Source organism: Acinonyx jubatus, chromosome E3, assembly GCF_027475565.1.
Source record: "Acinonyx jubatus isolate Ajub_Pintada_27869175 chromosome E3, VMU_Ajub_asm_v1.0, whole genome shotgun sequence".
In the NCBI taxonomy this organism is placed as follows: Eukaryota; Metazoa; Chordata; class Mammalia; order Carnivora; family Felidae; genus Acinonyx; species Acinonyx jubatus.
In genome coordinates this window covers 21,243,524-21,256,389 of record NC_069398.1, presented here as the reverse complement: position 1 = coordinate 21,256,389, position 12,866 = coordinate 21,243,524, and the positions used below count along the sequence as shown (strand labels likewise).

The 12,866-nt window shown below is 40.0% G+C and overlaps 1 protein-coding gene across 3 annotated transcripts in view; it reads right to left on the bottom strand.

Annotated features, from left to right (window-relative positions):
* LOC106972846 (S-adenosyl-L-methionine-dependent tRNA 4-demethylwyosine synthase TYW1) overlaps positions 1-12,866 on the bottom strand; it is a 210,947-nt gene that overhangs the window by 103,622 nt on the left and 94,459 nt on the right. For all 3 annotated transcript variants that reach the window (XM_053213791.1, XM_053213792.1, XM_027041851.2), the window contains one exon: positions 6,949-7,058. In XM_053213791.1, coding sequence (XP_053069766.1) covers positions 6,949-7,058 — 110 coding nt within the window. The remainder of the gene's footprint in view (positions 1-6,948; positions 7,059-12,866) is intronic.

The window sequence follows — 12,866 nt, the reverse complement described above, 5'->3', positions numbered from 1 at the left end:
AATCGTGGTTCTCTCCTTCATAAAAGCAGATTTCTATTTCGTGCTCACTGCCAGAGGCTATTATAGTGATCTTTCCTGAAACAAGGCCCTTAGGGACACAATTTCCCGCCTGCCTTCACTGTCCTCAAGGAAATAGGTCAGAAAAGAAGACATCCTCTAAATTTCTAATAGAAAGAAGCTCTGGAGCAGGAAAATAGTCCAGGGAACAGCAGATGCTACATTTCAGTAACACATCTATACAGATACTTCCCACGGGGTCTCCTTCCCCTCACCCCCCCACCCCCCACACACACACTCTATTCTCATGTTTCCCTTAACCTCAGCCCCTTCACTACTACAATGTGCTTTGTCGTTCTGATTCCCCACCCCCACCCCCACCCCCATTAGCAAGTTTCTGACATTTCTCTTATCCTGAACAGCTTCCTGATCCTGGACCATCACTACAGCCATCAGATTAACTACAAAGCATACCTTCTCTCACGCAAAGATGCCAAAGCAGACACTTAAGATGCCAGAAGTGTTATCCTCATGTCATAGCAATAAAACCAAGTAACACAAAAATAAACATGATACATTGCTCAGCACAGAGTATTTATGCGTATTTTAAAGTGTGGGTCAATCAGAAAACATTCTCTTCTTTCTTCTCGTAACAATATAGCTCCTGGCCAAGATCTTCCTAAGAAACCCCCCCAACCCCGCCCCTCTTGAACATCATAGATAACTTTGCTGTTGTCACTTCCACTGCGAGGTTTCTCATAAACAACCTTGAGAAAACAATTAGCAGGTGATGCTGTTCCTCACCGCCCCCACGTTTCTTCTGGATGTGTACTTTAACATACCTCATTTGTAAAAACCATCAGTTGGAGACCCTTTATTTCTTTGGCATTACTTCAGTTTTAAACTACAGATGAAAAATATCTGGCAACAAATAATGTCTTTTCCATCTTTGCACTTTCAGGACTGAGGACGTTCCTGACAAAGAGTGTGCACTCACCCAACTGCTGAACTGTTGGGAAACTGAGCTAAGAAAACCTCCACCCCACTCTCCGGGAACTATTTCTCCTGCCACGGTAGTATTTAGAGGGGGACAGGCAGCATTCTGAAAAGATGCTGAGCTGCACTGAAATTCTGACCCACTTGTAATCAATATAAACTTAATTTTGCGTGTGTATAAAGGGAAAGCTAATGAAGGTCATGAAAAGAAAGATATTTTAATGATTCAATTAAAAAACTGAAAAGACAATGATTGCCCTCGGAACTGAGAACAGAAGCACAAAAGGGAAGCATTTAAAAACTCAGAATATCTTCAAACTCTGTTCAAGGCTGGCCACTCAGCTAAAGCTTGACACCCCGCGGGAATAAGCAACCACACAGCACGTCTCATCCTCCACAAAAATAAAATCATAAAATGACTGAACCAGACCCATGGGAGAAGGCAGGTATTCACCATGGGCTAGAAAAGCACACTAAAAAACAAAGGACTCCAAGCCGGAATAAGGGAAATGATTAATGAGTTAAGAGTAAACCTTATCTAAATACAGGATGTAGTCAGGATATGCAGGATATAACCGACTAAGAATGGCTTTAATTCTTTGAAAATTGTCTTTAAATGTTCCTAAAGCATTTCTGTTTAAGCCTGAAATTTGTATTCCCACAGATACAGCATTATTAAAATGAAGATTAAGTTACCATTCAAACTCCCCAAACACCAAATTAATCTGCAATATACTTAAAACTACAGTACTACAAATCTATTTCATTGTTACCTAATTAAATACAAAATTTTTTCCTATAGTAAAATGGAACCCAAATTCCAACTAAGGAAACCGCTAATACCCTAATTCCTTTGGTTTCTTATTTTGTCTTGCTCTTTTCAAGCCACAAGGGGGCACAGGGTAATAGCACTGGCGCTCCAACAGGGAAACTCTAATCTGGGCTTGGAAGAAAAGAAAGGGGAACTTTCCTGAAGGGCCTCGGAAAGTGAGTAATTACATCACGCGAGGTAAGCCATCTCTCCAGACCAATCCCTACTGAGGAGTGCAGATTTGGGGAAGAGAGACAACAGACTCCACCAGGGGCTAAGATGAAATCTAGAGTTACGTATCTGCATCTGTAGAGTCCAAACTCAGGACCCACGTCACGACTGCACCCGGGCACGGGGTTCAGAAGCGGTAGTGTGACTTGTATGAACCTCACCATCCTTTCTCTGAGGCTCACTATTCAGAAAGGAAGGGGACCGGTTTTATTTACACCCTCTCCCCTAGGGATGAATGAAAACTAGAACACAGAGATTTCACTCACTGCAGGAGGAATTCGGCTTCATAAAAAAAGAAAACTTTAGACTATAACCACTGAGTGAAGTTATAAATTAAAATCTCACTGCCTGATGAATGTCTACAAAATAAACAACCGTGAATTTGAATGGTTTAGATTACTTTCTGCTGAGAGCCAAGAGAAAACATACCCAATATTCTGAAACATTAAAATTCCATTATTTTGCCCAAGTTACGTTATTTTTTACAAGAATACAATTAACATGTTTGTCGAGGGCTACAGACCACCAGCCGTTTTCTAGAAGAGCTCTGGATTCTCACAAAGTATGTATTTGATCCTTTAACATTTAGGGCGTCCCCCCCCCCCCCCGCCTTTTATAATACTATAGTATCAGAGCCAGGTGTACCGATAATTATTGTAGCCATAAGGGCCACCTGAGTGGCTCAGTCAGTTAGATGAACGACTTTTGCTTTCGGCTCAGGTCATGATCTGACGGTTCACGAGTCTGAGCTCCACATCGGGCTCTGCACTGACAGTGCTGAGCCTGCTTAGGATTCTCTCCCTCTCTCTCTCTCTCTCTCTCTCTCTGCCCCTACCCTGTGCATGCTCTCTCTCAAAAATAAAAATAAACTTCAAAAAAAATTTTTTTCATTATTATAGCAATAAGACAGATTTTCAGAGAAGCCAATGTCTTAGTTAAGCTTGGAATGAAATAAAAAGCATCAACAAAGAGTTACCACAATCCTAAAACTGGTGATGAAGAGAGCTCTCACTCTTTGTGAAAACATAAAATTTAACAAATGAGACCTCCTTTATGCTCATGTGTCAGCCTTTCTACACCCACCCCACCTTCAAATATAAATCCATTTTCTACTGCTACTCCTACTTTAAAGAAAAACTGCTTTGGCACCCTGAACAGTGTCAGCGTACAAACGTCAACCAGCTCCAATTTGAAAACCTTTGTAGAAAATGTATTTTTGATTATGTGAATAGCTGTTCTGCTGTCGTGGTAACATAGGTACCATCCCTTCCCCCTTAGGCATTGAAGCCCCTATTCAGGACTCACTGGTCCACAGATACGCTCTATTCTTTCTCTCTGCAATCCATTCTCTATCTTCCCCCTACAAGATAATATACACTTTTTAAAACTCTTGTTTCTTACCCCCATGGGAACCTGAAGACAAACCATTTGAGATGCCTACTGATTACAGGATATGCAGGTAAGTACAAGGTAACTGATCAGATACACCAGCCTACACAGGACGAGCACTTCCGACCAGCAAGGCAGACAATAAAGAACATGTGCTCTCTGAGTTCACCTAACATGTTATTAACATGAATAAAGTCAGCCTTATGATTTATTCATTACTTATTTCCATTTAAAGTGAATTTGCAAAAATGTTCCTGTCAGAAAAATTATTATCAAAACTCAAATTGTCATCCTGCATCAAGGACATCTCAGAATGAAAGAATGAATGCCTCGTCCTTAGGGCTGCTTCCTCCCCACACAAACTGCCTGGGACACAGCTCACTCAGGGAGATTGCCAGATGTCTGGGAAACACGTCCTCACGGTCATCGTCCCATTACTGAAAGGTACAATTGGCTCTTTAGGCACTAAAATAAAACTTACTAGAATCGAAAGATAAATTACTGGCATGTGTCAGCTTCTGATGTTATGATCTGTGATGATTAATTTTATCTGTCAACTTGGCTGAACCACAGTGCCCAGATATTTGGTCAAATATTATTCTGGATGTTTCTGTGAAGCTGTCTTTTGGATGAGATTAACATTGAAATCAGTGGACTTTGTATAAGAGCAGATTGCCCTCTAGAAGGTGGATGATCCTCATTCAGTCAGTTGAAGGCTTTAATAGAACAGAAACTGACTCTGCCCAAGCAAGAAAGGATTCTGCCAGCAGACTGCCTTTGAATTTGAACCGCAATTTTCCCCGAGTCTCCAGCCTGCTGGTTTACCCCAAACCTACACAATCAGGTGAGCCTGTTCCCCAAATCAATCTCTCACTCTCAATCGCTGCACACACAACCATACACACACACACACACACACACACACACACACACACGATCCTGGTGACTGTTTCTCTGGAGAACTCTAATACATGATCCAAAAGAAAACAAGACTTCACCTTGAAATTTTTTAAGAAGGCATATGGTTTGTTTGGAGATCAATAATCAATATTCATTAAATCAACAATGACTGTTATTGGTCCGATACCAGATGTGAAGACTTAGTTCTTCACCAGTTTCATTTAATTTTCCTAAACACTGATAAAAGACATTGCTTTATCCAAACAAGGGAAAGTAATTTGTTAAAAATAAATAAATAAAAAGTGCTTGAGACTAAAGCCAAGATGCAAATTTAAGTATTTATGAGCATCTTTGCAGATGTACAAAAATAAGTCAGTACAGGGGCGCCTGGGTGGCTCAGTCGGTTGAGCATCCGACTTCAGCTCGGGTCATGATCTCACAGTCTGTGAGTTCGAGCCCCGCGTTGGGCTCTGTGCTGACAGCTCAGAGCCCGGGGCCTGTTTCAGATTCTGTGTCTCCCTCTCTCTCTGCCCCTCCCCTGTTCATGCTCTGTCTCTCTCTGTCTCAAAAATAAATAAATGTTAAAAAAAAATTAAAAAGAAAAAAAAAGTCAGTACATACACCGACACCCGCAAACACACATGGGTCCACTTTGCATAGAAAAGTCATAAAAAATAAAATAAAGGCATAATCATTGACTGTTTACCCTTAATAAATTACTATTGATCTTAATCATGATTTGCATTACTTTTCTCAATTTCTCATACGAAAATAAGAACAGTAATAAGTACTGAGGTATAATAAGCAATACATTTGGTCTTTGGCCCTGGTTCCTGGCAGAAAGCTCCTAAAACCCTTGGGATTTCCTGATGGAAAGTAGCGTCTCTTGTCTTTCATCAGGAGCCCCTTTGAGCACACCCGAGTTTACACTAATGAGGTGACTTAGGGCCCTTAAATAGCCTCAGGACAGGGCTGGTCACTGGAGAGACCAAGTGATTAGAGGGCTGGAATTTTCAACCACACCACAGACTTCTTGGGAGGGGAAAGGGGGCAGGGTATGAAGCTCTATAAAAACTCGTGAACAACAAGAGCTGATGAGCTTCCAGGGTAGTGAGTGCATCCAAGTGCCAGGGCGATGATGCGCTCCAGTTCTACTAGGACAGAAGCTCCAGTGCTTAGGAGGTTTGCGGACTTTGCCTTATGTCACCTCTTCCTCTAGCTGTCCATCTGAATCCTCTAAAATACCCTTTATAATAAACTGGTAAATGTAAGTGAATGTTTCTGAGTTCTGTGAGCCACCCCAATAAATTAATCAAATCCAAAGAACAGGGAGTGGGAACCTCCAATTTACTGCCAGTCAGAAGCACAGGTAACAACCAGGACTTGAGATTGGGGTCTGATGTGGGGCAGTCTTACAGGACTGAACCCTGACCCTGTAGGGCCTGATGCGACCTCCAGACAGTGTTAGAACCAAATTAAATTTATAGGACACCCGGTCAGTGTCTACTGAGAACTGAAGAATTGCTTGGTGTGCTAAAAAAGGAAACAGCACTTATAAGAAGTACTATAATATAATCTCAAGGAGCAGTGACCTGACACAACAAGTTTCTTCACGTAAAAGAAAAGAATCGCCTGATCTTCAAAATGCTTATTACTGGGGTTTAGAAAGACTCCCACATATGAAGCTAGCACCACAAGAGGGTCTTTATCAACACCTTGGTTAAAATTCATTTTTTATTACTGCACAGCAAAGGAAAGGACAGGACAGGAGGGCTTGTAAGTGGTAGGTGGAGACAAACACATAGATTTAACAGGGAACCTAACAAATTTCAGTTCAGTATATGCAGCTATCACCTCACCAAGCCAACACTTTGTGAGTCCACCACCTCCATTACAGCATTGGGCCACAAGAAGTGGTCCCCAGCTCAACAACATTGACACCACCTGGAAAGCTGCAGAAATGCACATGCCTGGGCCCCGCTCACATCTACTGAACAACCTCTGGAAAAGGAAACCAGGAATTTGTGTTTTAACAAGACTTCTAGATGATTCTGATTTACACTAAAGCCTGAGACCCAGAAACCTCCAGTAAAATCATATACCTTTAAGTATGAAACAGAACTGAATCAGGAAGTTCAGAAACTGGGGGGCAGAATTTTTACATCACTATGGATCAGGTGGAGGGAATTTTTATTAATAGTATCCCTCCTTTTTTATAAGGCATTTATATAACTAATACTATATCACTGATATTATTTAAGATTTTTCCAATGATCTCAACTTTTCAATCCATTCTTAGGCTGCTTTGTGCTTACTGAGACAGAACAATATCAAAAGTGTTCAGGGTGGATGATAATACACTCCCAGGCAAAACTTACAGGCCTCGTGCATCATATTTGCAATTGCTAAGCTCTGAGTTACGTTTTTTTAGTTCTTCCATCATATGGGATGTAAGAGTTGTCAGTAAAAACGAAAAAAGCCAAAATGTATACAGTATTTCTATAAAGTTTTCACTTCCCTGTATGAAAATTTGCCAGTGGGGTCAAAGTCCTGTGAAAGAGGCAATTCGGCTGCCAATTTAATTCGCACTAATTAGCATTCCTTTGTAAAAGGTAGATAAATACCTTTAAACTGCTTAATCATGCTCTGATGGTTTTCAATGGCTTCCTTTAAGATCATTTCAGGCTGGTCCATCTTCCACCGCCATTCAGTGCCCACTGGGTTGGTGTGGTGCCTGAGAACGAGAGGCAAAAGTTCTAAAGGACTCTCTGTAATAACACCTCAGTCATCTACTATGCCATAGTCCATAAAATCACAAAATTAGAGTTGGTTTCCCCCTAGGAGCTCAGCTATTTATAGCAGTGTTTTCCAGCGTATTCTAAGTCATGACATCTAGCAGAGAGGGTTACATGGCAGAGAAGTGCCTAGCTAAGACTGAGGATTTAATCAGAACAATACGAAATGTGCAACCCTTTCTTCCAGCCACCCACCACCAGGTTAACAGGCATCCATTAATGACCGATAGAATATTGCTGGAAGAGTTGCACCATCACAGTGACTGACCCTCCCTGAGAGGCAGCACAGTGGAAACACCTACAGCTTAGGATGGATCGGACATCAAGAAAAAACCTGTCGGGGCGCCTGGGTGGCTCAGTCGGTTGAACGTCCGACTGCTGCTCAGGTCATGATCTCATGGTTCGTGGGTTCAAGCCCCACATGGGGCTCTGCACTGACAGCACGGAGCCTGCTTTAGATTCTGTCTCCCTCTCTCTGCCCCTCCCCCACAGGTCTTCCCTCTCTCTCCCTCTTCTCAAAAATAAACATTAAAAAATATAAAGGAAAAAACCTGTCAAACCAGCCCCCATGCTATACACAAGGATCGCCTTGAGGAATTTTAAACCTGTGGTACACTGAAGGGAAGCACAGAAACAGTAAATCTCAACTCAAGCCCAACTCCTGACTAGATTAACCTAAACTCCAAAAAGTAAAGGCCTAGCAGAAAGGAAAGGTGTACTGATTTTCAAACACACAAAAAAATTCACCTCATCTCTTAAGTACTACATAAGAAGTCCAACTTTAAACAAAAACAAAACAGAAAAAAAAAAAGAATACAAAAAACAAGAAAACAACACATTCCCCATAGACAAAGCAATTGGCTGAACCAAACTCTTGACCCAAGTGGTGAAACTATTTGACAGGGAATTTTAAAAAACTATGATTAATATGTTAAAAGCCCTAATAGAAAAGGTGGGCAATATGCAAGATCAGATGGGTAAATTCAGCAGAGAGATGGAAATTATAACACAACCACCAAAGAGAAATGCTAAATATGAAAAAACAGGCCTTCGACCAGTTCAGCAGTAACTTGTAACAGCTGAGGAGAGAGTAAAAAAACTTGGAGACCAATGCAAATAAGCCACCTAAAACACAAAGTTTTCTTTAAGTGACAAAAAAAAAAAAAAAAAAAAGGGACACAGCATCTGAGAGCTGTGGGACAACACAAATACCTCCAAAATACACATACTTGGAATCCCGGAAGGAAAACAGAGATAACAAAGCAGAAGAAATAGTAGAAAAATGACCACTAACAATTTTTCACAGGTAGTGAAAAACAACCACAGATCCAAGCAGCTCTCAGAACAACCAGGATGTATTTATTTTATTTATTTATTTTGAGAGAGAGAGAGAGAGAGAGAGCACGCACGCATGAGCAGGGGAGGGGCAGAGAGAGAGGGAGAGGGAGAATCCCAAACAGGCTCTGCCCTATCGTTGCAGAGCCCTCGCGCAGAGCTCAAACTCATGAACCCAGAGATCATGACCTGGACCGAACCAAGGGTGGGATGCTTAACCAACTGAGCCACCTAGGCATCCCCAGGATATTAAAACAAACAAACAAAAAAAAAGACAGCCTAAAAAGATACATTACCTAAGAACAAAAGATTAAAAATTACATCTGACAACTCATCAGAAAACAAAAGCCAGCTGAAATTATAATGACACCTGAGAAGCATGCTTAAAAAAAAAAAAAAAAGGGAACAAAACGCATCGACCAGAATTCTAAACTCAGAGTATCTTTCAGAAATGGAAAATAAAGGCTTTTGCACACAAAATCTGAGAGACTTCCTTGTCAGAAAACCTACATCACAAGGTATGTTAAAGGGAATTGTTTAGACTAAAGAAACATATACTAGATAGAAACCTGAAACTATACAAAGAAATAATGAGCACTGGAAAGGGGGGGAAAGGGGAAAATCATATTTACCTTTTTTACCTTTAACTGCTCTAAAAATAACTGACAGTGTAAGTAAAAAGGAGTAGCAATGTACTATGCATTTACAACTTATGTAAAACTTACTATGCCAACAATAGCAAAGGGTAGTAAAGAGGAATAGGGAATATACTGTTGTAAAATCCTTACACTACATATGAAGGGGTATATTACTTGATGGTAGACTCTGATTAATTAAAGATGTACATTGTAGGGGCGCCTGGGTGGCTCAGTCGGCTAAGCGTCCTACTTTGGCTCAGGTCATGATCTCACGGTCCATGAGTTCGAGCCCCGCGTCGGGCTCTGTGCTGCCAGCTCAGAGCCTGGAGCCTATTTCAGAGTCTGTGTCTCCCTCTCTCTCTGACCCTCCCCCATTCATGCTCTGTCTCTCTCTGTCTCAAAAATTAAAATAAACATTAAAAAAAAATTTTTTTTAATAAAAAAATAAAAAAATAAAGATGTACATTGTAAACCTTAGGGAAATCTCTAAAATATTTTTAAAATACATAAATAATAAGCCAAGATTAAGCATAAAATCATTTGGGGCGCCTGGGTGGCTCAGTCAGTTAAGCGTCTGACTTCAGCTCAGGTCATGATCTCACAGTCTGTGGGTTCGAGCCCCGCATCGGGTTCTGTGCTGACAGCTCAGAGCCTGGAGCCTGCTTCCGATTCTGTGTCTCCCTCTCCCTCTGCCCCTCCCCTGCTCATGCTCTGTCTCTCTCTGTCGCAAAAATAAATAAAAACATTAAAAAAATTTTTTTAAACATAAAATCATTTAAAATGCTCAATTAACATGACAGCAGGTAGAAAAATAAAAAACAGAATAGGTAACAGCAAGATGTAGATTTTAATCAAACCATACCAATAGTCACTTTCAATATAAATGGTTTAAAGCATCAGTGAAGAGAGATTATCAGATGAGTCTATATGAGGCCACTGCACTGATGGTGTGCACCCTGCTTAGGATTCTCTCTCTCCCTCTGCCCCTCCCCTGCTTGCTTTCTCTTTCTCTCTCTCTCTCTCTCTCTCTCTCTCTCTAAACATTTTTTAAAAAAAGGAAAAGAAAAATTATATGAAGCCAGAATTACTCTAATACAACAACAAAAAAACAGATTAAGACATTACAAGGAAACTACAGACCAATACCTTCCACGAACAGAGACACAGAAACCTAAAAAAAACAAAACAAACAAACAAAAACCCTGAGCAAATCAAATGCAGCAACACATAAAAAGGATAATGTGTCACAACCAAGTACCAAGTTGAACCAGAAACACAGACTGGTTCAATATGCAAAAATCAATCACTTTAGTTCACCAATTTCCTTTTTTTTTTTTTTTTTTTACTAGGCTTCATGTCCAGCATGGAGCCCAACACAAGGCTTGAACTCACAACCCTGAGATCAAGACCTGAGCTGAGATCAAGAGTCAGACACATGGGGCACCCGGGTGGCTCAGGAAGTTAAACGTCCGTCCGACTCTTGCTTTCGGCTCAGGTCATGATCTCGCGGTTTCATGAATTCAAGCCCCATGTCAGGCTCCGTGCTGACAGTGGGGAGCTTGCTTGGGGTTCTCTCTCTCTCTCCCTCTCTCTCTGACCCTCCCACACTCGTGCTCTCTCTCTCTCTCTCTCTCTCTCTCTCTCTCTCTCTCAAAATAAATGCATAAATTAAAAAAAACAAAAACAGTTGAACACTTAACCAACTGAGTCACCCAGGCACCCCTCTGGTTCACCATTTTAACAGAGTGAAGAAAAAATGATTATCTGAATAAAATGCAACATCCATTAATGACAAAAACTCTCAGCAAACTAAAAATAAAAAACAGAATCTCTTTAATCTCATGAAGGGGATCCAAAAAAAACCCTCATAGCTAACATCAAACTTAACAGTGAAAGAATGAATGCTTTCCTCTTAAGATCTGAAACACTGTAAAAATATCCTTTTTGACCACTCCTATACAGCATGTAAATCCTAGTAGTGAAATAAAGCCAGAATAAGGAGTAAACTCTCTCTTCACAAATGACATGTTTGTCTACATAAAACTTCAAAAGAATCTACAAAAAATATACTGGAACTAATGAGAACTAGTAAGAGAGCCTAGCAAGTGCATAAGATGCATGGTCAATATACAAAAATCAACTGTCTGTATTATATACTAGAATCTGTGGTATTGGCCAAAGAAAGACACATAGATCAAAGGGACAAATGAATCCAGAAATATACCCAACTTATATTATTGTGAACTGATCTTTTTATAAAGGTGCAAAGGCAATTTAAGGGAGAAAGGATAATCCTTTCAATAAATGTTGCTACAACAGTTGGATATCCAAAAGCCAAAACAAAAAACAAAACAAACAAACAAAAAAACCAATTTCCATGCATGCCTTGAACATCATCAGTAATAAGACAAACTGATAGCATATACCTTCTGGTAGGACTGATATACTGAGAACACATTGCTTCACACAAAAATATACATAATTTCATTCTCATTGTGAAAATAAACCAAATACAAATTGAGGAACCTTCTACAAAATACTTGACCAGGATTTTTCAAAAGTGTTAAAGCCATAAAAACAAGGAGAACTAAGAAACTGTCACAGACTGGAAAAGACTAAGGACACATAACAACTAAATGCAATGTGGGATGCTGGACCGGATCCTGGAATAGAAAAAGAACAGTAATGGAAAAACTGGCAAAATCTCAACAGTCTCCAGTTTAATTAGTAGTGTTATATATATTTTAATTAGCAAGAAATGTTAATTTCTTGGTTGTGATAACTGTCCCATGTCCCATGTTAAGATATTAACACTACAGGAAGGTAAATGAACGGATACCAGAACTTTCCAAACAACCTTTGCAACCTGCCACATAAGAAACAGTTTTCCTTCCTTAAAACACGAAACGTTGGAAACACAGGGAAAGAAGCATCATATTCACATGCTGAAGTATAAACTGATATGATCTGGGTCTAAAATATATAGTAAAAATCCGAAAACATTTTATACAGCAGAGTACTCATTACAACACAACCAGCTATCGTAGCAAAAACAAAAACAAAAAAACCTATCTTGATGAGCACCGAGTAATGTACAGAATTACTGAATCATATTGTACACGTTCAACTAATATAACACTGTATATTAATTATACTTCAATTTTAAAAAAGAAAAAATTATATTTGCAAAAATTAAACCCATTTTGACCACGATCTCTTGTTTTTCAATGCTGGACTCAGTGTTTTAATATATTGTTTAGGATTTTACACCCATACTAATGAATGAAACTGCACCGCAATATTTGTTAATGCTGTTCTCTGGGTTGCTATCAAGGTTACGCTAGTGTTTTGTTTTGTTTTTTAATTTTCTTTAACGTTTATTTTATTTTTTGAGAGACAGAGCACTAGCGGGGGAGGGGCAGAGAGAGAGGAAGACGCCAAATCTGAAGCAGGCTCCAGGCTCTGAGCTGTCAGCACACAGCCCGACAGCAGGGCTTGAACCCATAAACCGTGAGTTCAAGACCTAAGCCAAAGTCAGACACTTAACCGACTGAGCCACCCAGACACTCCAGTTACACTGGTTTCTTAAAATTAGTCTATGAGTGTTCCCTTTTTCTTTGCTTTCTGGAGAATTTCTTTTCCTTGAGTATGTGCTTAGAACTTACTTATAAAACCATCTAGGTCTGGTTTCTTTTTGATACGGTTTGTAACTACCGATTCCATTACTACAGTGATTACAGAACTGCTCAGAAGGACATTCTTCCTGAATTACTT